At 50.3% G+C, this 27,449-nt stretch overlaps 10 protein-coding genes and 1 non-coding gene across 11 annotated transcripts; 4 read left to right on the forward strand and 7 right to left on the reverse strand.

Annotated features, from left to right (window-relative positions):
* The first annotated feature begins 720 nt into the window (after positions 1–720).
* On the forward strand, positions 721–6,366 carry GGI43DRAFT_289352 (uncharacterized protein). The gene is made up of 2 exons (XM_083201352.1): positions 721–4,784; positions 4,848–6,366. Exons 1-2 carry the CDS (start codon positions 964–966, stop codon positions 6,274–6,276), a joined length of 5,250 nt encoding a protein of 1,749 aa, XP_083063302.1. The 5' UTR covers positions 721–963; the 3' UTR covers positions 6,277–6,366.
* Positions 6,367–6,783: 417 nt separating this feature from the next.
* On the reverse strand, positions 6,784–6,865 carry GGI43DRAFT_t71. Its single transcript has one exon. It is a non-coding gene; the product is annotated as a tRNA-Thr (tRNA).
* Positions 6,866–7,467: 602 nt separating this feature from the next.
* GGI43DRAFT_398031 (putative lipid phosphatase CDC1) lies at positions 7,468–10,097 on the forward strand. The gene is made up of 2 exons (XM_083205183.1): positions 7,468–8,094; positions 8,179–10,097. The coding sequence occupies exons 1-2, from the start codon at positions 7,816–7,818 to the stop codon at positions 9,850–9,852; spliced, it is 1,953 nt and encodes a 650-aa protein (XP_083063303.1). The 5' UTR covers positions 7,468–7,815; the 3' UTR covers positions 9,853–10,097.
* GGI43DRAFT_398033 (CDC26 family anaphase-promoting complex subunit) lies at positions 10,098–11,004 on the reverse strand. Its single transcript, XM_083205184.1, has one exon. It carries the CDS (start codon positions 10,585–10,587, stop codon positions 10,255–10,257), a length of 333 nt encoding a protein of 110 aa, XP_083063304.1. The 5' UTR covers positions 10,588–11,004; the 3' UTR covers positions 10,098–10,254.
* A 73-nt stretch (positions 11,005–11,077) lies between these two features.
* Positions 11,078–14,354, reverse strand: GGI43DRAFT_398035 (uncharacterized protein). Its single transcript, XM_083205185.1, has one exon. It carries the CDS (start codon positions 13,770–13,772, stop codon positions 11,397–11,399), a length of 2,376 nt encoding a protein of 791 aa, XP_083063305.1. The 5' UTR covers positions 13,773–14,354; the 3' UTR covers positions 11,078–11,396.
* Positions 14,355–19,163: 4,809 nt separating this feature from the next.
* Positions 19,164–20,264, reverse strand: GGI43DRAFT_289425 (uncharacterized protein). Its single transcript, XM_083201353.1, has one exon. The coding sequence runs from the start codon at positions 19,750–19,752 to the stop codon at positions 19,396–19,398; it is 357 nt and encodes a 118-aa protein (XP_083063306.1). The 5' UTR covers positions 19,753–20,264; the 3' UTR covers positions 19,164–19,395.
* Position 20,265: 1 nt separating this feature from the next.
* On the reverse strand, positions 20,266–21,561 carry GGI43DRAFT_289436 (Rad1/Rec1/Rad17 family repair protein). The gene is made up of 2 exons (XM_083201354.1): positions 21,275–21,561; positions 20,266–21,221 (listed from the first exon to the last, which is right to left on the reverse strand). Exons 1-2 carry the CDS (start codon positions 21,429–21,431, stop codon positions 20,410–20,412), a joined length of 969 nt encoding a protein of 322 aa, XP_083063307.1. The 5' UTR covers positions 21,432–21,561; the 3' UTR covers positions 20,266–20,409.
* A 59-nt stretch (positions 21,562–21,620) lies between these two features.
* GGI43DRAFT_398044 (OST5 family protein) lies at positions 21,621–22,169 on the reverse strand. The gene is made up of 2 exons (XM_083205186.1): positions 21,811–22,169; positions 21,621–21,752 (listed from the first exon to the last, which is right to left on the reverse strand). Exons 1-2 carry the CDS (start codon positions 21,947–21,949, stop codon positions 21,682–21,684), a joined length of 210 nt encoding a protein of 69 aa, XP_083063308.1. The 5' UTR covers positions 21,950–22,169; the 3' UTR covers positions 21,621–21,681.
* Positions 22,170–22,588: 419 nt separating this feature from the next.
* On the forward strand, positions 22,589–23,940 carry GGI43DRAFT_421198 (Bromodomain-containing protein; the record flags this gene model as incomplete). The annotated part of the gene is made up of 3 exons (XM_083207911.1): positions 22,589–22,610; positions 22,672–22,805; positions 22,888–23,940. 3 exons carry the CDS (start codon positions 22,589–22,591, stop codon positions 23,938–23,940), a joined length of 1,209 nt encoding a protein of 402 aa, XP_083063309.1.
* A 1,073-nt stretch (positions 23,941–25,013) lies between these two features.
* Positions 25,014–26,202, reverse strand: GGI43DRAFT_289468 (uncharacterized protein). The gene has a single exon (XM_083201356.1). It carries the CDS (start codon positions 26,084–26,086, stop codon positions 25,121–25,123), a length of 966 nt encoding a protein of 321 aa, XP_083063310.1. The 5' UTR covers positions 26,087–26,202; the 3' UTR covers positions 25,014–25,120.
* On the forward strand, positions 26,203–26,766 carry GGI43DRAFT_289467 (uncharacterized protein). The gene has a single exon (XM_083201355.1). The coding sequence runs from the start codon at positions 26,319–26,321 to the stop codon at positions 26,685–26,687; it is 369 nt and encodes a 122-aa protein (XP_083063311.1). The 5' UTR covers positions 26,203–26,318; the 3' UTR covers positions 26,688–26,766.
* The last annotated feature ends 683 nt before the right edge of the window (positions 26,767–27,449 follow it).

The following is a 27,449-nucleotide window of genomic DNA, read 5'->3' on the forward strand; positions in this document are numbered from 1 at the left end:
GTCACGAATAAGATCCATAGATCCATAGAGAGAGCAGAGAGCACCGCTCTTCCATGCAGTCTTGCCACTGAACATGCTTTGATGACCCCATTTCCAACCCAAATCATTTCCATCACCATCTATGGCCATAGGGAGAGTGAAAGAGTAAAGGGTCACTGCTGCGGTAGCTCATAAATTGATCATATTATTTATTCAGTTAGCTCTGCCCCATTGATCAAATCCCCCTGGTCCTTCAGCCGCAGTGCAAAAGCGTGGCCCGTCCGCCTTGGTGCCTTGCATTTGATCTTACCGCTGCGCAAGCTTCACCTCCAGCCACCCAGATTCTTGAGAGCTCCTCGTCGCCTCCACTTGCTCCTCCACCTCGACCTGCAGCTCCCGACCGCCTCTTTGCTCGATCGCAGGCTCTGCGTTCATTCGCCCCAGCGCTCGATCAATTGGGCTCCAATCGCAAGCGCAGACCCTTGGCCAGAACATCATCTCACACCCAGACACCCAAGCCACTTGGCACCCTGGTCCGTGAACGGGTCTTTGGGTAATATGCTATACTACTACTAGTAGCTTGTGTGTCAACAAAGCGACGGAAATCTTTTTTCCCCTTCTCAAGCTGATATTCGGCCCAAGCGAAAAGACCCAGCGACAGCAATCCTCGCGCATCTCTTGGCCGCGCGCGTTTCTGCACTGCACAGCTTATCCTCCAGTGACAGCAGCCTTAATAGCGCCGAGGCAGCTCGTCACAAGCCCCCCCTGACGCTTCGGACGACTCGAGTCCTGGTTTGGTATCTGTTTCGTTGTCACTACCGCAAATTATTACATCCATCCTCCAGTCGTGTTCGCTTGGGTTCGGAGTACGAGCAGCCTCAAGCATCCGGAGCTCTGTATCAGGCACAAGCCCCAAGCTTGGTGCCTCTTTTTGCTAGCCACTACTAGGTGCTGCCATCACTTCATAACCACCAAAGCGCAGCCATGTCTGCACCATATTGGGGCACGCTGTTTCAGCCAAAAGGTGTTCGAAGCCGGCAGGTTTCAGCGGATTACACTCATGAATTCGCGCAAAATGACCAGAGGCGTTCGTTGGATGTCGAGCGTACGCGCAAAGCCAATCGCGCCTCAGTCCAGACAACTTACACCGAAGCTCCCACCGACACGACGTTCAGTCCCAACTCCCCGACATCGGCTGACTATCAAGGCCTGGCTCCCAGACCACCCTCATATCGTGCGTTCCCTCAAGAGCAAGAATTTGAAAGATATGATAGGCAAGATCGACGATCACACCGAGTCCCCGACGAATTCGAAAGCATCTCCCCAGCTCCGCCATCTGTCACAGATACTATAATTCGAGGCCCACCAACAAACTACCGCGACCCTTACACAAATGAATCATACAACTACCCCTCCCAGTCGACATCTACACAGGCTGCGCGACAATCTGCGGCTCAGGCTGAAAACATGAGCTACGGCGAACACACCACACCCCAGCGACAGAGTCAATATGGCGCACCGCAGCCGCTTGTCGATAGCGGGCTCGCCCGAACAGATAGCACTGCGTCTGCTCAACTTCAGAGAACCCCAACCATTGGGCAGAATGAGCGGCGAAAAAAGTTGGCTGACCACCGATCACCCCTCGCGAGGCTTGAGCTGACGCTCGACAGCATGACCAAGGAGGAAAAGAGAGCGCGAGTGGAAGCAGCAGAGCAGCGGGCTAGAGCGAGGGCTGCCAAAAGAGCTGCCGCTGAAGTTGCTGAAAACCAATCTCCGCTCTCAACTCCTACCCAACGACAAATCCACCGCCCTACGGCAGTCGAGTCGCCTACTGCCGCGACAATATCAAGATCAGCCACACTGCGAGACGTCGCCTCACCTAGAGCAGTCGAGTCGCCTACTGCCGCGACAATATCAAGATCAGTCACACTGCGAGACGTCGCCTCACCTAGAGCCTCAGCTACACAACCAATACAGCCCGGACAGCGAGTGCCCGAAGACCAATATTATCGCCAGAGCCAGGATGGCCTTCGTCGATCAAAAACGACGGCTGATCACCAACCAAGGCAGCTACCACAACCGCCCGTTCGTGAAGAACAGCGGCCGAGACAGCTACCCCAGCCACCCGTGCGTGAAGATCAGCAGCCAAGGCAGTTGCCCCAACCGCCCATACGTGATGAACAACGCAGATTTCATCCTCAGGAAGCCTCTCGCCCTGATGACCAGCGTCGGTATTCCAGCCAAGCAGCTCTTCAGTATGCTCAAGCCAACCCCGATCAGTGGTCGCCTACCCCAGGAGGGGATATACCCAAGCGTAATCTCAGCTTCCGTGAGCGTGATGTCTGGCGCGAGGCGAAACCTCTCGACGCAGATACGAACCAGCCTCCAAAAGGATCTAGCGGCTTTTCCCTTACCCGCAGTGGAAGTAACAAGTTAAGAAAAGAGCCCCCCGCAGATGTCTGGCGTCGCATACGTGTCGAAGCAGAACGACGATTGCCGCCGGAGTCACAACCTGCTCAAGCTCAGTTTGATGATCCGATGGTTTCTCCGCAAGGATCCCCACAAGGATTCCCAGTAGGAGCACAACAGCAGGCACACAATAAGGAGCTGCCTCCTTTGCCGCTGGTTGTGAATGATCAGGCGAATGTCCGACCAGAAGCAAAGAAGGCCTCTACATCTGCTACTGAGGCTGAAATTCAGGCTATGCAGCGGCGAGCCACTGAACCCATCTATGCTCGAGAGGAGCGAGGGCTGAATGCTGAATATGCCCCCGCGGCTGCCATTGGCAGGATCATTTACGAGGCGAGTCAAAAGCACCGGGGAGCTTTTCCACAGAACTCTGCAGTCAAGAGTTTGGAAGATCAGACGAACCATGGTCTAATCGCGGAGACACAGGAACCACAACAACCGCAACAACCACAGCAACCACGACATTCGCAACAACCACAGCAACCACGACATTCGCAACAACCACAACAGCCACGACAACAGCAACAATCACAACCGCAACAACCACAACAACAACGACAACCACAACAGTCACAACAGCCGCAACAGCCTCAGGGACCACTTGAGTTGCCGGAGCTGCAGCAATCACAGGAGCGCCTCGAATCGCGATTTGTACCCAAGAACCCAGAGGGGCTACACTCTGGCGATGCTTTGAATAACCCACCCCAGTGGCTGAATGAATGGAGGAAAGGTACAGTCGGTACCTTATCTGGGACCCTTCTCGACCTTCATGGTGACCAGCCCGCCGGACCGACGGAGAAAAACAACGCTCGCTTGGACCGAGAGCAGGGAGGCCATCACCGGAGAATTAGCAGCATGAATTCGAGGCCACGCAAGGCTGAAGCATTCGATGGAGAGTACGATGATACTAGCGGCGCGCCTACTCGATTCAAACCACCGTTGTACTTGAAATGCGGCCCGCTTCTGAGATACTGTGGCCTGCGTTATGAACAGGTTCCGCCTAAGCCTCGGGGACCAGCGGCTATGCAAGACCGTGAAATTTGGAGAGGAAGTGTTATGATTGTCACCAACGATGCTGAATCATCCTATGACATTGCGCCGACGCTTCGACTATTTGTGCAAGATATTGAGCTGTTGCCTCCGCCTCCCCACCAAGTTAACGGTGAGCTTTCTCCCGAATATGTGGACCCAATCGCCGGACATCCCAAGCTGGGCCGCAGTGGCGAGACCCTGTATGTTCGACCCGTAGATCACCTTGAAGAAGGCAGAGACCTATCGCATGACGAGTCTGAAGAAGGTCTATTTGAGAAATCAAGAAGCCCACCAGACGAACCATTGCCGCATGGGCTCCAAGACTATCCAGGATCGTTTGCTAGCCGCCGAGCGCGAGCGAACATTGACGGGGAGAAGATGCAAAAGTACAAGGATGTAAGAGGCTTCCGTCTTCACGCCGAACAGGGATGTACGTTTTGGCGTTTCAACATCGAGGTCGAGCTTCGCGAGCAGCAACAGCGGATCGCATATCGCATTAACCGTGGTCCGGCTATGGCTTTCTGGGTTCCTGCGCATGGACAAGCGATGAATATGATGTTCTATTCATGTAATGGTTTCAGTATCAGCGTCAACTCTAATGAGATGAGCGGACCTGATCCCATGTGGCGCGACGTTCTTAACTCGCACCAGACTCAGCCATTCCACGCCATGATTGGTGGTGGTGATCAGATTTACAACGACTGTGTAGCCTACGACAGCCCACTCTTTGACCAATGGCTGCAGATCAATGTTCCTGAAAAGAAGCTCAACGCTCCGTTCACATACGAGTTACAGACCGAATTAGAGCACTTCTACCTGGAACGATACTGTGCCTGGTTCTCACAGGGTTTGTTCGGGCTGGCTACTTCACAAATTCCCATGGTCAATATGTATGATGATCATGATGTTTTCGATGGATATGGCTCTTACGCTCACGCTGATATGAGCTCACCAGTCTTTTCAGGCTTGGGGTGGGTGGCCTTTAAATACTACATGCTCTTCCAGCATCAAAGTATTGTAACCGAGACAGAGAGTTCTGAGCCAAGCTGGATTTTGGGTGATTCGCCGGGTCCATACATCCAAGAAGTCAGCCGCAGTCTCTATATGTCCATGGGTGGAAAGGTTGCTTTGCTTGCTGTGGATACTCGCACTGAGAGAACTGAAGACGTCGTGTTGAACGAGAAGACATGGGACAAGATTACAAGCAGGATGTATGCAGAGATCAGGAAGGGACAGGTAGAACATCTGCTCGTCCTTCTTGGAGTTCCAATTGCCTACCCCCGTCTTGTTTGGTTGGAAAATATGTAAGTGACCGATATATCTCGTCTTTGACTCGTTGTACATCTTTTCTTACTAACATATCACAGATTGACCTCAAAACTGATGAGCCCCGTTAAAGCAATCGGCAAGACAGGCGTGCTCGGCAAAACCTTGAACAATATCAATGACAATTATGAGATTCTGGATGATCTTAATGATCATTGGACAGCCAAGAACCATAAAAGGGAACGAACCGTCATAATTGAAGATTTACAAGATCTGGCTATCGACCGGTCTGTGCGAATCACAATCTTGAGCGGCGACGTGCACCTCGGCGCCGTTGGCCAGTTTTATTCCAACCCCAAGCTCGGCTTGGCCAAACACAACGATCCTAGGTACATGCCGAATATCATATCTTCCGCTATTGTCAATCGCCCACCTGCGGACCTCGTCGCCGATCTGCTCAATAAGCGCAACAAAGTCCACCACTTTGATAAACAGACAGACGAAGCCATGATTCCCATCTTCCAAAACGGCGTTGATGGTAGACCGAGGAACAACAATAATCTCCTTCCTCATCGTAACTGGTGCTCTATTCGCCTGTGGACGCCTGGCAGCACGCCGCCACCATCTCCTCCCATGTCCGACCGAGGAAGAAGTCGAAGCCCGGGAGGCGGAAGTTTGCTTCGGAGACTTTCGTCTAGGCGGCGCAGGTCTACTTCGCAACAGCCTTTTGATGTCTCACGTGAATCCGTGAGAGGACCTCGACCTCCTATTTCAGGAGGAAGCAATCTTTTCAAGAACTTTGGGCGGCGGAACTCGGTCGATCAACAACGCCCTGTAGGAGGTGGAGTGACTCGAACGATGTCCCTTGGACGCGGAGAGTCGGCACAACAGAGCGCTGATATGGCGTACTACGGACAACAACACGGCAGTCAGAGCCGATTTGATGAAAACAATATGAGTGGCCAATGGAGCGGCGAGTTTGATGGCGGATACACAGATCACCGAGCTCAAGGGCAGCCCCGTCCCTCGGGCCTCCGTGGCGGAGGTGGTAGCGATTATGACGAGTTTTCAGCGGGCGACGAGGCTTATTTCACATCACAAGCGCCTCGACGGGCACAGACTGTGAACTATCATGCCGGTGGCCCCTCTGGCCATGAAGTGGATGATCCAGCAGCAGCCCGTCCGTTCCACCGAACACCTACGGGACTATCACCGAAAGATATGAAGCAGACCGACAGGCTCGAAGTTAATTTAGAAGGTGCATTGGACATTGCTTTGAACATGGAAGTAAACCCCATGGATCCTACCGGCATTACCGTGCCATATCGACTTTTGGTTCCCAAGTTATTCTATGAATATTCGTCCAAGGACGACCTGTTCCAGACCGCAGAACCAACGGGGATCAAGAAGTTCCTCAGCTTTAGGAAGAAGCCCAAGGGCCCCGCCGCGGAGCCAGAGCCAGAGCTGGAACCGGAACCGACTGATGAGATGGGATATAACGACGATGAATATGACGATGAAAGATACTAGTGAAGTATATATCGGGGATTCATATATATGAGAGTGGAAGAAGTTTTGATACATTTATGTGGCAATATGGGGGGACGCTTCTTGTTTATGGTTTTTAAAATGGCCTCGAACGGCCTCATGATCTTGTAATAACTGTTTTATTTTCATTTCTTTTTTGGCGTGTTTATGTCTAGCTTGCGATTACTGGTTATCGAGAAATACAGACTGGATACCAGCTTTTGTTGATTTTAGATTTTTTAGACTGAGAAGCACAGGACTGTCTATACAAGGTATATACAGGGGAGGCGCAAAAGAAAAGTTGCATCTTTTATTATAATAAGACTTGCCAATTGACACAACTTTGAGTATGTTTGGAGTTATAAGCCAGACACACATACATGCCATCATTAGAAAAAGTTCTTGAAATATCTTCACATCAGACAAAAATGTTGAAATGACAGAGAAAAAGGAAAAAATATATTCATATTAATGTGATTGATATATGTGAGAGAAAAAAGCAAAAATAAATGCCCACTATCAGAGTCGAACTGATCACCTTGTCATGTCAAGTTAGTACTAGTGACACGCTATACCGCTTAGCCAAGCGGGCAATTTGAGCTGTTGTTGAAGGCACCTCCCAGTTTAGAACTTATAAATGGAGTGCATACGACTAAAATCTCTTGCGAGCGTCCGTACCGATTGTCCGACACTGAACGACCTGTCTAGGCGGGTAAAAAATTGATGGAAGTGAAGGGGAAAAAGAATCTGTTGGGTGTAGAACCTGGGGTAACATGTAGTGCCGCTTTGTAGCGTAAGAATTACGTTTGTCATCAGCAGCTTTGGCAGTACAGAATACAATACAGAGTATCCGTACTTGGGTGTTAATGAGACGTGCGGCCGTTTACGCTGATTGCTGTCTCAAAGGGCCCTATTCAGGGCCTCCTGTACTCGCTATCGATTGCGGCTTCAGCGCGCTATTAGGGAGCAAGCCGAGGCGTATTAGCGCGATCCGCTCAGGCGGCCGATCGCTGCAGCAGTGCCCCATTGCATGGAAGTCCGTTATTTCGGGGTAATTGTCGCCCCCATCTGGACGGAATTGGGATGTACCTCTGTCGGTACATACCAGACGTCCTCATTGCGGTCTTCTAAGCCGCACTGATACCAGATGCATATACCTATACCTTTGAGTGTGCTTATTATGCGGGCCCTATAATTGAAGTCACGATCTTTTGCAAAATCATCAGGCACAAGCTTTGTTGGCACGGCGTGCGGGTGGCTTTTTCATTTTTTAGACTTTAAATCGCTGCTCCCCAGACTATTTAGGCGCGGATTTGTAGGTACCGACCTCCTAACTCTCACTACCACCCATACTAGACCAACTACGGCCACTCGGCGTGGTAATTGCTGTCATCATCTGCTGCTGCCATTATATCCCACCAACTCGTCTGCCTGCATGACCATCCTCCCTTGACTTTGTGCTGGCCCAGTTTGCTACCACAACAAAAACCGCGCAATCTACGCCTTCCTCTGCGTGAGGGAGAGCAGCAATTGGGCTCGAAAATGCCCCCCTCAGACCTCTCGGTAGCCGAGGAGATATACAGGGGCGCCGCGAGCCTGCTGCGTCTGCTGTGGAAATGGATCAGAGGGCCGGGCCTGCACAAGGCCGCCATCTTGGCCGCCAGAGTGCTGCACCAGATCAAGAGGAACCTGACAGCTAAGAGGCTTCTGAGTTTCCCGCATCTGCTGGCATTTTTCTGGATGATTCTGCTGCTCTGGGGCGAGCGTTGGATCTACGCTAACCATGTCAACGTCTGCGAGTGGAAGAGCTGGGAGAACTGGGTGAGTTTTTGCTGCTTTCATTGCCCTCTGGAGTTCTCAAGTGTAGCAGAAGAAAAGGACAATCGCTAATCTTAACAACAACAGCCCAAAGGCGCAACTCCTCATCACCTCGTCCTCATCGCCGATCCGCAAATCCTCGATCCTCATACCAATCCCGACTGGCCGTGGGCGGAACTCGCTGTCGTCGTAGCCGTTACCGATCGATATCTCAAGCAAAGTTATAATGCGTTGCTGCACAAGCTGCACCCAGATAGCCTGTTCTTCCTAGGCGACATGCTGGAGGGCGGGCGAGAATGGAAGACGAGGCAAGGCAACTTCGTCGACCCCAAGTGGGGGGCCCGTTCACGCACGGCCAAGGAACAGAGATGGGTGAAGACCTGGCATCGCAAGTACGGTGACGAATTTTGGCTGCAAGAATACCAGCGCTTCGGAAATATCTTCTTCAACGATTGGAATACAGCGGGGACCAAGCCAGGCCCGTGGCAGAGAGGTCGGAAGTTCGTGGCGAGTTTGCCTGGAAACCATGACCTCGGCTTTGGTGCCATGGTTCAGGAGTCTGTGAGGGATCGCTACCAGGCATATTTCGGAGAAGGAAACCGAGTCGATGTTGTAGGGAACCACACCATTGTCTCTGTCGATTCCGTTTCTCTAAGTGCGGGGACGTCTGAGCAGAAAGACAGACATGATCTAAGCTCCATCTACAAACCCGTTCACGAATTCCTCGACGGCGTCCAATCTACGAAGCGAAAAATGGCAAAGAAAGAACTGAACTTTTGGTACGGCGTTGATATGGGGCCCAAGTTCAAGCATCATGTCGAGGACCTAGACCACGCAGACTTGACCCGATGGTCGAGAGATCCTGGGCCGGGGGCTGCTGACTTCCCCACGCTGCTGCTTACGCATGTTCCTCTCTACCGTGCTCCTGGGACTCCCTGTGGACCGCAGCGTGAGCACTGGCCGCCGAAGACAAAGCCCAACAACCCTGATGGCAACTTGGACACCAGCAATTCCATATCGGTAGTGGCTGGATATCAGTACCAGAACGTACTTTCAGAAGAGGATTCAGTGAAGCTCGTCAAGAGTGTCGGTAATGTCGTCAATGTGTTCTCTGGCGATGATCACGATTACTGTGAGCTTGTTCACTCCGACGCAAAGGAGAACGTGCGGGAAATCACTGTCAAGACGATGAGCATGTCCCAGGGTGTGCCAACTCCGGGTTTCCTCATGGTCAGTCTCTACAACCCAATCGACAAAGACGGCAAGCCCCTGCCCAACTCACCCGAGCAAACGGTGCAGACCCATCTTTGTCTACTACCAAACCAACTCGTCAAATACATGAATTATATCGCCTTTACCCTCTTCTCCCTTATTATCCTGGCCGTCAGGGCATTCTTCGTCCCCGTCCTCAGCCTCACTCAATTCGCGCTACCACCCGAGCGAAGAAACGCATTCCTTCCCGTCTACAAAGAAAAAGTCGAGCCGCCAATCACGCCGTCATCTAGCTCAAGCAACGGCGGTGGCAGCAGCATGCGCTGGGCCGGCAAGAAGGGCAAGCACAGGCATCGATGGAGCCTGGCGGATGGGCCGCGAATCAAGATAAACCAAGACTACTACGACGGCGGCAAGGCGTGGAAGACGACAACGGGCAGGGGGGAGAGATTTTCTGTCAAAGTAATGGCCACGGAGATGTGGACGACAGCGTGGCGAGTGACTTGGATAGCTGTGCTGTTTTGGATCTACTTGATACGGAACGGTTAATACAGAAAATGGCTTTGTAGGCCGCCAAGGGCCCACGGCGAAAAGACTGGGAGTGGATTGGCTGTGTTTGTTTTCTTTTCTTTTTCTTTTCTGTATATGGAAGGCTTGCCCATGCTACTGTTACTTTTTACCTACTACTACTCGTAATTGCCCTATTGATATGTATGGGGGGAAGCATGTTTGCAACTAGAGACATTAGCATTGAATTAGGATCATGGCTGGCTAGAACTGGTTGATACCACAGCATTAAAATAATACTGGAACTTGTTATTTCATTGTCCGTTTTCCCATTATTAAAAGCCTATAATAGTGTCGTAAACATGAAATTTCGCAGCCCACAGAAGCCGTTCTCCCATATCATAAGAAACAAACCCACCTCATCTCACTTCACCTCACCTCTCTTCACCTCGCCCTCCTCCCAACCCCAATCCTCTCATTCCTCTCTTCCCTCGTCCTCCTCGCCCTCCCCTCCCCATCATCCTGCACCCCCTCCATCGCCTGTGCCCCCAATCCAAGTCCTCCCATAGCCGCAGTCGTCTGCTGCGTCGCCGCCTCTCCAGCACCACCCGCGTTCGACCCTGTAGCCCCAGAAGAAGCAGCAGCCGTAGCCCTCGCAGCGACTTCCGCAGCGCGAGCCTGTTGTGCCGCCAGGAGAGCTTCGCTGGCGCGACGGTCTTCGTAGGCGGCAATGTCTTCCGCTGTGATTTGGAGAGTCGTCGGTGGGCGGCGAAGCATTTTTTTCTTTTCTTCTTCTTCTGTGCTTTGTTTTATTCTTCCTCCCGTTTGCGATGAATCAGAGCTTCCCCCCCCTATTGACCACTGAAATGACTCAAAGGCTCCAAAGTGCCCTTCCTTTCAAATTGTTTTGTTGGTGGTAAGCCTTCCTTGTCGTGGCCTTCCTCTTGGTATTACTGTTTGTTTACCTCCTAGAGGTGCTGCTCTCTTATGTCGCCTTTGCTTTTTCTCTATCTTGTGTGAGACAAGTTGTAAATAAAACAAGTGAAATATCAGTTGTTATTATAGAGAAATTTTTTAAAAGTGGTCGTCGAGAAGGGAGGATCTGATTTCTTTTGGTGTGAGATTGTGAGCGTGAGATAGGATAAAGTGAGTGAGATGCATGAGCTAAGGAAAGATCCCACCTGTAAACCCGCCACAGCAGCCACAGCTACAGTGGCGCGACTTTCACTCACAACGTAGCAACCAACCGTAGCATCACCTTCTCATATGAATCAACTCAATTAATATTACAATTTTATATCACAACTAATATTACACAGATTAAGGGCATGAAATAATACTGGGAAGTTTAGACAAAATAAACGCTGTTCGCGCTGTGGTATCATTCAACTTGGTATATGTCTGCATCCATAAAGACCGACTCAGCGTCTCAAACTTCAAAATCCCTGCCATGGTATATATCCTCACTTTGACAAATGAAATGAAATGCGGCGTCTGGCACGTAATCCAACGATATCCCTAGCCATCACATCATGCAAAACAGAAACCTTTATACATAAAAAACATCCTCTTTCTCATGCGATATTTCAATAAGAATCATCAATTGTAAACCCAAGGAAAGCTTCAAGTCCGTGTTCCGTAGCCTGCTTCGAGGCTACAGGTGCTAATTCATCGATTTCTTTGCGGCCTTTCTCGCCGTCAACTGCCGCCGATGCCCATGGGCCTTCGGCGCTGTCTGTGGTGTATATGCTGGCGCTGTAAGTGCTCTCACAGCGGTCGCGAAGTTGTTTAATAGTGTCAAAGATATTTTGGTGTTGCGGAATGGTCACGGGGGTCTGCAGCTCTGTTTCAGCCTCCGTTTGCACCGTTGATGGCGTCGATGCAGCTGAGGTCATGCTGCCCGCCGAGTCTCGCTGTGTTGACCGATCCGACTTCTTCTCTGATGACTTCTCTGAGGCGGCAATGAGTTCGCCATGAGTCTCGAATCCAAATCCCTCAAACCAAGTGGTCACGTCTTCGGCTATCTTGCCTTCTTCTTCGTCTGCTGGGATTGGCTCTTCCGGGAACAACCCTTCCAAATCTCCGCTGGAGCCGCCCAAGATCGCGGTCTGGAATGCCGTCCAATCAACGTCACGTTGTTCTTCTTCTACCACCTCTGCTGTCACCACCGAGTCTCGGCTGCTGGCATCACTGAGGACAATGGGCCCGTGCCGGAAAGACGGGCTAGCCATAGTGTAAGGGGTGCTGGTGAAGGTAATCATGTCATCTTTTACTTCAGAGGCATGATTGCAGCTTCGGCTTCGGCGGTGGGATGAGATGTTTGAGCTCCTGTTGCTGCCTGAAGGAGATCGGAAGCCTTCCAAAATGGGAGGCAAAAGAGGCATTGTCGGCGCTCTGGCAACAAATCTGGCTGGATTCTTAGGGGGGATAGGGATTGAGCTAGCTGAAGCTGCGTCGTCATCATCTTCAATAGCAGCATCTTCAGTGTCTGGCAGCACCAACTGTGGTACTGACTTCATATCCATTGGATTCCTGTCAACCTTTGACGGTGATTTTGGTGAAACGTCGCCGTGGATGATTTCTGGGGAAACAAGAATCGTTGAAGGGGGCGGCGGGACAGTGATCTCGAAGGGGAGAGCTCTCATTTTAATATCAGCTCTGCTCATAGGGACGGGCGAAGACATTTTATCGGGCCATTGAAAGGGATCGCTGAACATATTGTTTTGTTGTTCTGTAAGCGGGCCTCCAAATGAACGTGTCATGCCTGCAGAAATATCTGATGCCGCTTTCATCCTCCTTTCTTTGCCCTTCTTTTGTTTTTGTTGTTTGGCCGCCGCTGCTGCACTGCCGTTGTCTTGACCATTCCAGATGGCCTCGATTTGGGAAGGTGTCATGGCCTGTTTGTCCGTCTTTATATGCTGCCCTTTGAACATTTCGGCCATGTTTTCTGTCAATGTCCACCTAGAGGACCGTGCATGTTTCCGCGACTCTATCTCAGCAGTAACATGGCTCGGTCTTCTATGAATGGAGAAGTGGAATGAGCTGGCAATGGAGGCTTTGCGCGTAATGCCAGTTTCAGACCCTTTGCTACTAGGCCTATGGCTGGCACGACGGTTAGGGACAATTGGTGCTGGTGCAGAGAGAACTGAGTACGTAGATGGCTTTGGCGAAGCCGGGGTTATTGCTACATCTGCAGGTTCGTGCACCTGTTCGGCTTCTCCTGAAAGCCGATTGGCTTTGCTGGTAGTGGTAGCGGTGTCGGTTGCATTGTTTGCCTGCACTTTGTGTTCAGAATGTTGGCTAAGGCGTCGCAGGTCTCTTATGGATGGGCCAGGGAAAGGGGAGAAGGGTCGCAGAATGCTGCGGCTCCGGCTAGGGCGGTGACTGGTGTCCTTTGCCTTTTCAAGCTGGTTCGCCTTGTCAAGCTGGTTCGCCTTGTCAAGCTGATTTGCCTTGTCAAGTTGGTTCGCCTTCTCAAGAGGCGTTCCCTCGAATAAGTCTCCTTGAGGGCGCTCGGGTCGGTGTGGAGGATAGGGGATCGAAGGGGGATCTGTCGGCGCAGGTTCTGGTGCGTCGCCGTTTTCCACAGTTGAGAGCTTTCTGTGGTAGAAGGCTGCATCGCTCTCATAGCTTCCTCGCGAGAAGGATGGGGTAGTGGGCGTCGAGAGGGCGGCATTTGATGAAGCTGCCGATGAGACTGCAGATAGGCGGCGAAAGCTCTTGCTACTTCGGAGAATCGTGGAGGCCACAGAATCCTTCCTTCGGGGGGAAAACCATGATCGTGACTTTTCTTGCTTTTCCTCCTTGGGTGCATCTTTGGGTGCGTCTTTGGGTTCAGCAGGAGGCCCATTCGCCTTGTCTTGAGAGCCGGCTACCTTGCTAGACTTGGCGCGGGAGTGAGACCGCAGCAGTCCTAATCTCGACTCCATCTGGAGGTCAAGCCGCTTTGTTAATTTAGTCATCTCGGAAGCAAATAGCTAGAGATAGGTTTGAAGCAAGGGATGGTATGTTAAATAAAGAAATAATAAAAGAGTAGCGCAAAAGCCAACTGCGCTGGGTATCAAAGAAAAGAAGAATCGACGAGCAAGACCTGAGACCGCAGTGCTGAGGGCCGAGCTTTGATTGCGCAGAAGAGTCTGGTGTCCTACCAGGCGCGGGCGATAGGAAATGTCGTTCTGTCGGTATGCATTGTAGTATCAGAGGTTGTTGTTGTATTGTTGTGTCGGGTGAGTTGGTTGGAAGTGAAAGGGCCTTTCAGTTTGCTTTATTTGCTCGGGCTTGCCTGCGCTTTCGGTCTTGCCTCGACTCGCCTGGCTTTTGGCGGTAATAAAGAGCAAGCTAAGAGAGGCTAAAATACCTTTGGCGTTTTGGCGTTCTGGTGGCGAAAGCCAACCGTCGAAAAAGAAAAAGGAAAAGAGAATGGAAAAAGCCTCTTCCAATGAGGCGGGAATGAGAGCAATTGTATACAAGAAGAGAAACTGGCAGGAGTGAGGCTTCGCGCTGGGCGTGGGGATCATCGTCGACTTAAAAGGCAAGTCCAACCATATCGTGCCATGCCCATCATCCTTTGATCCCGGGCATGCATGGCCTGGCAAGTTCCTTCCTTGCTTCCTTTGCAACAATGGCCCCTTGTGCTAATCGTACTCGTACAAGCAGGCGGAGGTACTTTGCAGCAGGTACCTGTAGCGCGTGTAGGGCCTGTAGTGCAGCGAGGTGTGGGCAGGACGGGGCTTATTACGGGGGCTAATGGCACTAATGCTCCCTGCAGAGCCAATGGGGGCCAGCGTCTCAGTGGCGGCTTTGGGGGAAAGGGCAGGCACAGGGCAAGCTGGAGCCACTTCGGAGCTGCTTCTAGCACGCAAAGCCAAGCCTAACCGAGTGCTCCGGCCCGCCAGACCAGTCCTAGCGAGGAAGTAGTTTCTGGCTCTCTTTTTTCTTTTCTCAAGTGCAATTTGGCTAATCGGGGACATCATTTACGGTGCATCTTCAGCTCGACTTCACGATCCACCACTAGCTGGCAGAGGCCCAATTCTCCGTCATCATCTTAATAGAGGCCAAATAATCGATACGGTAGTCAGGCAATATATTGTGGTGGTACCGCTCGGAGGAATCCAATAGCGTCATGTCATGTGCGCTCAGCTCTTTCGAATCATTGCCATGAGCTCACTGCACGCGGCTGCGACGGGATGGCCGTAGGCAAATCCCGCTCTCTCTCTTTCTCGCTCTCTCTGCTGCATGTGAATACTGTATACCTAGGTGCTGTAGAATTGAATTAAAAGACCTCAAAAACACCTCAAAAACACCTCTAGACTGACTCTTAGCAGCAAAAGCTTGGCCGCGCGGACCGCCTGGCCTCGTGCTGGTCGAAACTCAAATGCCATTACACGCGAGTAACGGAGTAATAGGCGGTAATGGCGCTGTTGATTCGTTAGCGATGGCGGCCATTGCAGAGGTGCCCCTAAGGCGCCGGCCTAGGCCTGGACGGGCATAAAGCGATGTCCGCAAACCACGACTAAAAAGCTGCTGGGGGGATTTCAGATGCCGCATCCTCCCCACACAGACCCCCAAAAGGGCCCCGAGACTTGTCAGCTGCTGCTACGTTGAGTCTCTGGGTATCGCCATCTCGCCGAGACTGCATGGGCCGCATTGGGAAGCGTCTTTGGGTGATGCTACCGTCCATCCCAAGACAGCATCTCTCCCCGCATTTGCGTTGCGGGACGGCGAGACGACAGAATGAAAGTAGCATCGTGAGAGAGCCACCTAGTACGTAATTGCATGGATATAGATTCAGAGTTTCACTGTTGGTAGAGGTAGAATTAGCTCAACAATTGCCAGGGAGCTCTTAGGCAACGAGTAATGAATAGCAAGGGAGACCTTGCCATGCCATGCATGCTGTGGATCTGGCGTAAAGGGACTCCGTAACTTGATTCAACTCAAATCAACTCGAAAACAGCATTCCGTATCAATGACAACATAAGGCAGGGTAGCTTCGATGGCGCTATCAGTAACGACAAGCTTTTGGTATATAGTTTCTGGAGAATGCGCCAGATAGTTATCATATACTGTAATATGCAGGCAACTAAAACTATACGAAAGCGTAACAAATAAAAAACGCTTCCTCCCATGAGCCTGAATTATGGGACGGCGTTTCTTTTCGCACACCGCAGAGACCCTTACGGAGGTCACGCTGATGGCAGAAAAAACTGATCTAATCTAATCCATGGATTGGGTCCGTATCAAGTGCAAAGGTCCCCAGACCTTTTCTTCACCGTAAGTCTTCCCTCCGTCGCTGCAGACTTGCGTCTCCTCCCTACGTCCAGGTCCCCCCTCCTCTCACACCGGTCTGCAACGATATATTATCCAGCGGTGCTATACTCGGTACAACATCCAAGATGCGCATCACTTGGCCGGTTTGCGCAAGACGCTGAGAGGTTACGGGCCGATGCCACTGGACGCTGTGCCCGCCAAATTGCCCCGAGCTGCCTCATCGCGGGGTACGTATCCACAGGGATGGAGCAGTCTGTAACTGTGCCAAGGGATGGGTGAACGATTCAGCCACTTTTATTTCGGCTTCTGTTTCTAGAAGGAAGACCAAAACCACAAGGAGAATTTATGCTAAGCTTTTGGGGCTTTGGGGCTTCGCTGTGGAAGTTTGCCTCAATATCACGGAATGCGCCTCGTTAGCAGCAAACAATGCCGCAAAGGTTCAAGCCCAGATCTGGCACCCATCCATCCCTACGGTCCATCCCGGCTGACCTGGTGGTGGCGTCCAGCCAAGAGCGCTAGCGACAACGCTCCGAAGATGGCGCGCGGTCCCCGCGATATTGAATCCATCCAGAGGCCATTCTGCTCTATCCTCATCCGCTCTCGGTGAGTCCGCTAACACGCATGCTCCAACACCGCCGCCTAGCTGCATCGGGCCATTCCTGTAGATGCCCGACAGCTGGCCGGTGAAAGGTGCGAGTCACGAAAAACATGCGCTGAGGCATTTGGGACGAGGCGAGACGAGGCGAGACGCTGTCATCAATGTGTGCATGCTATCCTGACATGCATGAAGCACGCAAGGACCTACGGGGTATCCTATGGGGGGCACGGTTCTTAGGAGTTGGGAGTAGTATTTGCCTCATCTGCATTATGCAAGAGGGCGAGAAGCTGGAGCAAGAGAAGGAAAAAGGAAAATAAAAATGGAACAAAAGCAAACAAAAGTCATTGCATGTAAAATACCCGGACTCTCGGCATTCACCATCGTCAAAGCAACCCGCCACTGCCGAAGGACATGCTATTACATCGGAGGATTGTACCACAGGCAAAAGGCAAACAAGGCTGTTATACCGGACATGCATCGCATCCTTCGGACATCCAGCAGCCAACAGCAAGTGATATTCATGATAGGCGGGCTCCAGCGGCGCCATCGGATGAAGCTCATGCACGTGTATAGCGAGTGCAGTCAAGAGCAGCGAATCCTTGTCGGACAAATGTCAAATCCCACACCACCAGCCAGCTGAGAATATTGGTAGTGGCGATTCAATAGATAACGGATAGCATCCTGCTCCATCCGAACTAATCAACTAATCATCCGTCTATCGGCTGCTTTACACGGAATAATAGAGCAAGTAGGTAATAGTGGCAACCTATAATCCAAGCCTCCATCTGCTTTTGCATGGCTACTTTGCCGGTGAGACTGTATCGCCTCCGTCGCCTGACAGATGGTACTATAGATACTGTAGATACATGGACATACAAGCACGGGCAGCTTTTTGACAGACGGTGCCGCCACACTCGCTTCTGCAAGCCCTACTTGCAGCTTAGCATCTGAATTACTCGCTGCCTAGATATTAGCATCCCTACAACTGGTCTTAGCAGATGCCAGAGACAGTAGGTGTCATTCCTATTGTTACCCCTCACGTCAAGACCGCACTACCGTGGCCCCGTCTCGATTCCCACATGCACGTCCCCAAGACAAGAGTGCCGCAATTCGAGAACCAGCCCAACCCAGTTCTAGATCCCGAGGCAAGACGCAAAGCAGAGACGCTCGCTCGCCACGCCTTTGCCCAGACTAGGTTACAAAGCCTTATTTTGTTAGCGGGCAGGAAGCCGATCGGCAGCGCGTGGCGGGGCCTGAACATCTTTGCTACAAAAGGTTCGGAGGAGATCACCCAGTCAGTGATAGTTGGCATCACAGGCCTGTAAATCCATCTACACAGATATCGACTGGCTGGAACAAGGCCGGATTACTCTACATGGACATATGCACATGCTTGTCCATCCGCCTGGAGTAAGCTCGTATGTCTCACAACTGAGAAAGAGTAAAAGCAATACTATCAATCGTTCTATATCATTATAGGCAGCCCAGCCAGCGCAAAGGCCTCGCCCTGCTGCTGACACGATGAAACAGCTTCTTCATTACGTGTAAGCAGCCAAAGCGCCGAGCGTGCCTTGACACACAGCTCGAGGTCAAGTGCCCAACATTTCCATTACTCTGACATCACCAAAGCCCGTCATTATACCCTCTACAGTAGGTGACAGTCGCAGGGTGGTCCGATAGCATTTGCCTAGCTACCGACTGCGTTAGACGCAAAAATCGCTTTTCGCCCAGGATCGTGACCTTGTATATTGCCACGCCTTTTTTTTAACGCCTGTGTTTTATTTTTGTTTTCCAGGTTTATTTTTTTTAATCATTGCCGGCATGACATCTTTTATTCCGCCGATGCCAGGTTGCATCCACGGATAAACTCGTTCAAAACAAATATGCCCGCCTGCCGCTTTAGTCCATCTCTCATCTCTTTACTCTTTTGTCATAGCCGGGGTCCAAATCGGGGCGGCTATATTGGTTGCATGGCCGACGGTAGAAAAGCCGCTTAGACCCTCTTTATCGTCATCTTTTGCAAGCTGGCCTTGTCAAAGAGAGGCAGCTACTTGTTATAACAAGCCTCTCTCTTTTTTTTTCTTCCACCTTTAGCTTTTTTCTTTTCCAATTCTTCCGTCTTAGCCAAGAGATTCGACACCCCTCGTTTGTTTCGCCGATGAAACCACCTTGGTTGCTAAATTTAGCTGCATTGATTGATATGTGGTGATGGGGTGTTTGGACTTGGCTCTTCTGGTGAAACGTCGCAAAACCCATCTTAACCTTTTAGCCCTGTACCGTAGTATCATCCTAAATGCATGCAATTAACATCCCATACATCCCGAGCCATGCTACCAGCCAATGGATATGCGGGGTGTTTTTAATATATCCAGACTTGTGGAAACGACAGTTGTCATTCGGAACAACTGTTAATCAAGTCGCATTGAAAGCTGTTGTTGTATTGTCCATCTATGCTATGCTATTCTATGCTTAATAGGCGTTTCATGCTTCTCCCCCAGTGAAACTCTTTTTTATTTTCCATACTTTCCTTTTCTTGAAAAATAAAGTGAGCAAGAGTAGCAACAAAAAAGACATTCCATTGTTCGTGGTATAATCCGTATTCTAAAGTACAACCGATATAAATGCCAAATACTCCACCATCGCCTTTTAAATAACAGTAATCCTCTTCTTTCATCTTCGTAGACATATTCTCCATAGCTCTCTCCTTCCTCTCATTACTCTCACAACACATAATTCGCCTCTCTCATCGCCCTCGATGACCCCGTCTTCAAAAACGACGTAGCCGCATGATTCGGAAACGTTACCTTTGCCGTCTCCCACTTGTCCTTACCAGACACGCTGCCTCCTTCAATCAGCGGTTCACAATCCTCCTCTATCCCGCTTCCTTCCTCTAGGTTCCAAACCGCCGCATCACTCGTCTTTTGGGCTGCTCGGTTGCCACAGCACATGGTAAACCACCCTTTGATGGACTGCATCATGTCTGAACGCCATGTTGTGGGAGGCCTGTGGGTGTAAAAGGGGGCAGGGGGGAACTTCTCAGGTTGTGAGGCGACTCGCATGCCTTTTGAATGGAGCATTTTATCTGTGGTTGGATGAATCGATATCGAACAGGAGTGTTTTCCTCAAGTGAATGATAATATCAAGTGCCTTGTGAGTGTCTTCAAGAAGTAAGTGGTGATGGATATGGGGATACAACAGATGTACTATATCTCCTATCAAGAGAGGAAACAGAATAAAAGATTCCCATACGACGGGCATGAGGCTATATATAAAGGAATTGAAGCCTCGTTGGCCAGCCCCCTATTTGGTTACTCAATAGCGCTGTACATCAATTGGCATGCATTCCACAAACCTCCTAGGCGACCGCCTCATCTCGCTTTGAAAAGTCTCACACGAGTGGGCCTCGTTCGTATCTAGGCGCAAGGGAGGCATTCAAAGCATGTGAGAAACAGCGGGCTTTTGGTCTTTTGTTAATTGATGTCTCACACATGTGATAAAGCTTCCATACCGTGTGATGTGGCGAACCCTGGTGACGTATAACTCTGCGGTTAAGTTGTAAAGGGAGGCGCGTAATGAACCTACTATCATTGTCCAATTCTTCAAGTACAAAGGCTTCAACAGAGACATCACTTCTGGATTTATGATATACATACAACCACTGTTAGTAGAGGTAGTTGTAGGAGTCCAAGTTTGCATATCGCACGCTCAATTACTCTGTCCTAAAAACAACTACCTTAGTCGTACTCTTCTGCCTCGACATCTTCTTCTTCATCGTCGCCATCATGCGTAGCGAATGGAACAAAGCGAAAGTCCAAAAAGCTCCTTTTTCCTCCTTCTACATCAACCATAAATTGCAAGCTCAGGACGCCTTGGCTATCTCCTCGAAGACTGACTTTGCTTGCAATACGCATTGCCTCGCTGGCATGTCTGATAAAGTCAAACTTGTATGCTTGTGACCAGCGGTCGTTGATGCTGAAGGTTTCAAGGAGATCCTTTCCTCGTGCAAAGTCCACACTGGAGCTGCCTATATCTCCTGCACAGGATAGAGTTAAGAACGGCGAAGTCTTAGTGGCCGTTATAGTCAACTTGACCGGTCCCGCGGGTATGATTTCGGCGATACAGTCAAACAAAGTGCGAGACGACATGATGATTTTGAACGTCAGATCGTTACGATCAAACGGGATGTCTTCTGGCATTTCAGGAAGATAGGTTGTCAGGCCTGCGGTAGTCTTAGTGCCAGACTCTTCAAGGATGATTTTGAAAGGATCGCCTTCTTCCGCATATAACAAAGTGCAAGTTCCAGCTATGCCAAGAGTGTGGTTGCTAAACGCATTTGGCCTGTAATTGCGAATGTTACTGCGGTAGGGGTCTTGGTCGGCCTTTTGAGCCCGAGCGGCCACATCCACCGATCCAAAGATTTGCAATACTTCAAGAAATGTCGACAGTGGGATTTGAAAATTAGGATAATCAGGAGCCTCGCCATCTTCTGAAGGGGGAAAATTCACAGTGTATGCAGAAAACAGAGCTTTGTCTAAAAATGCAACCCCTATACTTCCTGTTAGCATTACCAACTACACTCTCAAGACACAGCCATCGCACCTTGCATGACCCGTGCGTTGTCGGCCGCAAATCGGATCCCATCTTCGGTAATCTGGACGTGAACCCTTTGTGCAAAGTCTATACAACGAAGGAGTTGATATAGTGGCCGCGGAGATGTCGAGACGGCTCGAAAGAGAGGCTTCACTTCGGTGGCCATGTTGAAAAGTAAGGATTAGATGCTGGGGGAAAAAGAAAACGGAAAAGATGAGAACAACTCTTATAATCGGTAAAAAAAAAAATTGAGAAAACAGCACAAGACACAATAACTCGCTCTAAAGCACCCTTTTTTGAGTGCCTTTGCCAACTAGAATACAATGGCTACCTCAGACATAAACTCCGACCGCACAGAACATATAAACGGTTCCAAAGCTGTTGCTTGTTAGTGCTCAATTGACAATTAATGAATATCAGGGGTCATCATACGCAATTGCTAGAGAAGCTGGCACTCCAAGTGCAATGACGCTGACCAATGAACGATCTATCACGGTCGATAATTAGACATATATCTTCGTTTTTTAGGTCCTTTAAGAGCTTACTTAGGGCAAAGACACCGGTAATTGCCAGACTCAGTGTGAGAAGAACAAAGGCGATGGTGAATTGGCTTTCCTTGCCAACAGCAGGGAGGAATGGACTGCCAGCAGCAGCTTGCCAGACTTGATGCAATGAGGAATCCATGTGCTGTACGTTGAAGAACGAGTGATTGAGGTTCCGGGCTGCTTCTCACGAATGATTGCAGAGAGGAACTGGGTGCAATCGGGTCTCGTTGAAGTATTGCTGTCAGCTAATCGCGCGGTGGTTGCGAGACTGATGGAGCTTGAGAGAGCTTGTCCAATGCACGGAGCTGTTCATGTTTGATATCTGGCCGAATGCCAATGGGGTTTAGCGTTATTCGCGGCACGGGTCTTGGGCTGAGATGATGTAAGCAGGATATGAGGTACGTGAAGGTCGAATCTCTCAAGCAGAGATGTAAACAATCAATTAATCAGCAAGAGAGTTCTATAATTAAATATTAAATAAATTTATGGATAAATCAAATCCAGTGATTCTAATCATAAATCTATTACGGTAATATTGTAGTTGATACGTTCTATCTACGAGCAGAGTACAAGCAGCTACTCCATGGTTCCCAATGCGGCTCTCGTCTTACCTAAGCCAGCTGCAAGACGCTTGGGCCATGGCCTTTCAAAGCCGCGTAGCGTCACACATGCTCCGTACCTGTATCTGCATACCATCTTCAACTTCCCCATATTCCCCAACAAGCGTCTCGCGTCGAGCAGCCTCCCGAGGCTGAGCCGCGCTGCGCACAACGACAACATGACTGACATCAAAGAAGAAGGTGAGGCGATTCACGTGCTGCCTGTCCGCGCATTCATCGCATCACTAACGCATCCGTTCAGGTGGCAAGCGCAAAGCTGAGGACGAACCCTCGTCTCCCGCCGCATCTAAGCGAGTCAAGCAAGATGAAGACAGCGTCGAAGAAGAAGTAGAGGAGAAGCCCACCGAATTGAAGGTGATCCCGTTCCCTGAAAAGGTATGCGATACCCCTCAGCAGCTCCTACTCGCCATATATATGCTGCCTTCTACCTTGATTTCGAAATGCTCATCCTCTCTAGCCCGCCGTCCTCGAGGAGCGCAATGGCGAAATCGAATTTCGTGTGGTCAACAACGATAACGAGCGCGAGTCCCTCATCATCCTCACAGGCCTCAAATGCATCTTCCAGAAGCAGCTTCCTAAAATGCCCAAGGACTACATCGCGCGACTCGTCTACGATCGAACCCACTTGTCCATCGCCATCGTCAAGAAGCCCCTCGAAGTCGTGGGCGGCATCACCTATCGACCCTTCAAAGGCCGTCAGTTCGCCGAAATCGTATTTTGCGCCATCAGCTCCGATCAACAAGTCAAGGGATATGGTGCGCATCTCATGTCCCACTTGAAGGACTACGTCAAGGCCACAAGCGACGTCATGCACTTCTTGACGTATGCCGATAATTATGCCATTGGTTATTTTAAGAAACAGGGCTTCACGAAGGAAATCACTCTCCCCAAGCACGTATGGATGGGATACATCAAAGATTACGAGGGCGGAACCATCATGCAGTGCTCCATGTTGCCGCGCATTCGATATCTGGAAATGGGCCGCATGCTCCTTAAGCAGAAGGAATGCGTCCAGGCCAAGATTCGAGCCTACTCCAAGTCTCACAACATTCACCCGCCACCAAAGGAGTGGAAGAATGGCATCCGCGAGATCAATCCCCTTGATATCCCCGCCATCCGGGCCTCGGGATGGTCCCCCGACATGGATGAGCTTGCTCGCCAACCACGCCACGGACCGAACTACAACCAGCTCCTCCACTTGCTCAATGACCTCCAAAACCATAACTCCGCATGGCCGTTCCTTGTCCCGGTTAATAGAGATGATGTGGCGGACTATTACGACGTGATCAAGGAGCCCATGGATCTCAGCACCATGGAGAGCAAGCTCGAAGCAGACCAATATGGCACCCCCGAGGATTTCATCAAAGATGCCAAGCTCATTTTCGACAACTGCCGCAAATACAACAACGAGAGCACGCCCTACGCCAAATCTGCCAATAAACTCGAACGATTCATGTGGCAGCAGATCAAGGCCGTGCCTGAATGGTCGCATCTCGAGCCGGAGAAATAGAATTTCCCCAAAGATACAAAAAAGGCTGCACGGCGAGGCTCTACATTTACAACATAGCCAGGGCATACATACATTCCAGCTCTTGCTTGCTTTTTATCACATTTTACGAGTAATACGCATTCGGAAGGGAGTTGTTGGAAAATCGGCGTTTTCATAAGATTGTGTGAATTAACAAGTCTTGGTGGTGGCGTGACTTTTGCTTTTTGTTTTTCATGAGCTTTAAAAAAGCAATGGCGTTTTGGTGTAGCACAGGAGTCAAATACGGCACAGACTGATTTGTACCTGGGAACACATACAATGTATCTCGGTACGCAACGTCAAAGTTCGGGCTCTTCAATTGTAGAATCTCGTATAGTTTATAAGACGCAATAAACCCGTTATTTACGTTTCAGCTGGTAGCTGGGTAATAACACTACATTACATCGATACGGGATGAAACTCTTTAAAACTGATAAAAGAGGAGAGACGGACACATTCCTGATGTGTTCATACGTCTCATCTCGTTGTTACTGTATCATCTATCTATACTTGTTCACCTCTCATCAAATCTTTTTCTGTGAATTTCGATTTTTAAATCAACTCTCAGAGTGAATAATATTCCTCTCTTTCTCATTTCCCCCTCGCTTGGAGCTAGAGACTAACATTTTTGTTTCCCTTCGAATCCACAAAGATAGAATAAAAGATTCGAACAATCAAGTCTCACTATTTCTTCATTTTGTCCTCGGTATACGCATCTACCGGTTCTGGGGCGAGACTTCGAGAGTGGAAAAGAAGAAGAACAGGGGGAGAAATAAAACAAATCTCTCAAATAAAACAGAAAGAAAGCACAAAAGAGTAACAAAGTGAGGGAAATAGATCCATTAAACCGCGCTTGCTCGCCTAAACTCCGATCCATATAACCGGTGGATGTAACAAAAATGAAATTGCGAGCAGAAATTTCCCGCATGTTTGACAATCTGCGAACCATTTGCGCAAAGTCCACCCTGAGAAAAATAAAGGGGAGAGGGAAATAACAGGAACATCTATCTATAGTGATTTCGGGGCTTCTAATAATCTGGAGATGAAGGAAAATAGAAAAATAGGAACCAGTCAGTGGCAAATATATGCTGATAAAAGAGACTCGTAAAAAAAGAATCACTTGAAATGATCCATTGGGTCGTTTTCGGTTTCTTTGCCCTCCTTAAGTTTGAGTGCCGTTCTGGCTAGCGGCAGGATCTCCTGCTGGTAGTCGGAGATCTGAATAGGTGCGTCGAATCCAGGGTGGTGGCAAACGGCCAGGGGTCGACTGCAGTGTTGATCGCGTTGCCGAAGTCATTATGGGCTCATTGCGAGAGGAATTCTCGCTATCGACTGTGCGGCGAAGCAATGGTTGGAGGAACTCGGGAATCTCTGACCACTGGCCAGAGCGCGCCATATGGAGCATGCCATCAGGGAGGAGGCTGGCGACCATGGGGTTGGACGAGCGAGACTGGCCCAGCATCTCCTCGGTCATCCTCTCCGTAAGAAGTGCCAGTTCGCCGCTCTCAATCGCATTCTTAAGCCACTGCTCCCATTCCTCGTCTAGGACAACAGATGTGTCGCCGGCCTCGCGCCTTGCTGCCTGCGCGCGCAGATGTTGGTTCAACGAAACGCCAACGCTCGCAAGTTCTTCGTCGCTCTCTTCCGTCTCCATGTTTTCGTCATCGTCCAGGCTCGAAATATCAATGGTGTGTATTCTGACAGATCGGCCTTGGTGAGCGGATGCCCGACTACCAGGCTCTGTCCAGTCTGGAAATCCATCGGCCGCGGTGTCTCTGATGACGATCCCCTGCTCTTTCTCGAACTTGTCTTTAGCCCACTTGGTTCCCTCCCATTTCGTGAGAGCAGAAATCTCGGCGTGCGTGAGGCCCAGGCCGTCGAAAGCTCTGAAGAGTCGGCGATGCCATGACCAGCGGCTGAGTCGGATGCGGTGAGTCGGGTGAGTGTAATCCAGTCCGGGATACTTGGCTTCCTGCGTCTCAAGATGGCCGTAAAAGGCGTGTGTCTCCTGACGAACTTCGGGAATCAGGCTGCGCTGGAGCAGAGCTTGGAAGTCCTGGGGGTCGAACGTCTTGGGTTTGGGAAACATATACTCGTATACGAGCACTTCGACAGATCGGCCTCTCATGGCTACGGCGGTTGATAAATGGATGATACGGTGAACCTGATAAGATGGAATGCGGAGGCCTAGATCGAGTTGTGCAAAAATGACGGAAGTGTCACTAGGTCGTATAATGGCGGCAGTGACAAAGCGGCTGGTCGTGCTAGCGGAAAGCGGTCGTTGGAGAGTAGACAGCAGCGCTGGTTGAGTGAGGACGTCGGGAGGCCTGCTAAAGGGGAGAAAAAAGCGAGGCCTGTCGATGTCGTCGTGTCTTGTACGAGGGAAATCAGCAAAAGTTTCGGTAGCGAAAGTCCAGGGTTCAAGAGGCAGCTGTCTCGGAAACCCGGCGGGTGGATTCGGGCTATCCTGGCTAAAAGCTGTGCTAGGAATGAAGACAATGCCTCCCCCAAATTATTTTTTTTTTTGTCCCTTATGCCGGGGAGCGTCCGAGAGAGTGGCCGTGCACAGCACAAACAAGAGGAAGCAGAAGCCCGAACTCGATTCACGTGGAGAAGACGCAATGGACGTTGCACAGCTGGAGATGTCGTCGTCGTCCGTCAGCGCCGTATCACGGCCGAGGAAGGCAATACGAAGTGTGTATGGCGAATGGTCACTGCTGCCCAGGTAGGCAATGAACGAGTGAGTGTGACCCTACTTGTGCATGGACAGGTGGTTGAGTGTCACCTCGTGCAGGGGAACGCAATAGAAGGCCGGGGAAGCACAGCTTGATGCCAATTCTGTATCGTAAGCCTGGCAAGGTGAGATGGACGGATGTGAGATGGGCCGATGGATGATTGGGCCGCGCACATGGAAAGAGGGTATGATGACCGCTGCGACAAGCATGGCGCTGGTGCTACTGTGGGTGCTAGCAGTGCTACAGTACAGAGCTGCAGGGAGGAATCTTCAGTGAGATGCGACCCCTGTAGCACGCTGCAGTGGAGAAGACGCTACCTACCACTTACAGTATATTCCCGATTTCAGCTCTTCGTCATCGGAGGTTTTCTGGGGTGCAGAGCAGAGCAGCACCAGAAGCATGTATAAAACCAATTTCCTGTAAATATTGCTAGTTATCCGTACGGAATATCCTACAAAGACACGCATGTCATGATGGAGAATTCATGTATGCATAATCCATACGTGTGGAGATTGGTGCCTGACGAGTTGTTCGTCATACGAAGTAGTATAGTGAAAACGTCGGTGTTTAATAACCTTGTGCCTAAAAAACAGCACCAGCTAGTAAGGAGAACTACGTAATAAGCGAAGTTAGCGCTGTTGGTAATACGTACTTTGACGAAATTGGTTTGAATTCTGATGTGATTAACATCTACCACTATTGTGGTGTTTTGCATCTTATAGTTGTATGCGTGTAGTTGAGCATTTTAAGTATGAC

Source organism: Trichoderma evansii (assembly GCF_050947405.1).
Source record: "Trichoderma evansii strain SZMC 28006 chromosome Unknown GGI43scaffold_4, whole genome shotgun sequence".
Classification (NCBI taxonomy): domain Eukaryota; kingdom Fungi; phylum Ascomycota; class Sordariomycetes; order Hypocreales; family Hypocreaceae; genus Trichoderma; species Trichoderma evansii.

Coding starts and splice junctions, on each gene's coding strand:
- GGI43DRAFT_289352 (XM_083201352.1), top strand. CDS start 964: ATGTCTGCACCATATTGGGGCACGCTGTTTCAGCCAAAAGGTGTTCGA. Junction 4,785..4,847: donor CTTGTTTGGTTGGAAAATAT/GTAAGTGACCGA, acceptor AACATATCACAG/ATTGACCTCAAAACTGATGA.
- GGI43DRAFT_398031 (XM_083205183.1), top strand. CDS start 7,816: ATGCCCCCCTCAGACCTCTCGGTAGCCGAGGAGATATACAGGGGCGCC. Junction 8,095..8,178: donor GGAAGAGCTGGGAGAACTGG/GTGAGTTTTTGC, acceptor TAACAACAACAG/CCCAAAGGCGCAACTCCTCA.
- GGI43DRAFT_398033 (XM_083205184.1), bottom strand. CDS start 10,587: ATGCTTCGCCGCCCACCGACGACTCTCCAAATCACAGCGGAAGACATT.
- GGI43DRAFT_398035 (XM_083205185.1), bottom strand. CDS start 13,772: ATGACTAAATTAACAAAGCGGCTTGACCTCCAGATGGAGTCGAGATTA.
- GGI43DRAFT_289425 (XM_083201353.1), bottom strand. CDS start 19,752: ATGCTCCATTCAAAAGGCATGCGAGTCGCCTCACAACCTGAGAAGTTC.
- GGI43DRAFT_289436 (XM_083201354.1), bottom strand. CDS start 21,431: ATGGCCACCGAAGTGAAGCCTCTCTTTCGAGCCGTCTCGACATCTCCG. Junction 21,222..21,274: donor CAACGCACGGGTCATGCAAG/GTGCGATGGCTG, acceptor CAGGAAGTATAG/GGGTTGCATTTTTAGACAAA.
- GGI43DRAFT_398044 (XM_083205186.1), bottom strand. CDS start 21,949: ATGGATTCCTCATTGCATCAAGTCTGGCAAGCTGCTGCTGGCAGTCCA. Junction 21,753..21,810: donor TACCGGTGTCTTTGCCCTAA/GTAAGCTCTTAA, acceptor CGACCGTGATAG/ATCGTTCATTGGTCAGCGTC.
- GGI43DRAFT_289468 (XM_083201356.1), bottom strand. CDS start 26,086: ATGAGAGGCCGATCTGTCGAAGTGCTCGTATACGAGTATATGTTTCCC.
- GGI43DRAFT_289467 (XM_083201355.1), top strand. CDS start 26,319: ATGTCGTCGTGTCTTGTACGAGGGAAATCAGCAAAAGTTTCGGTAGCG.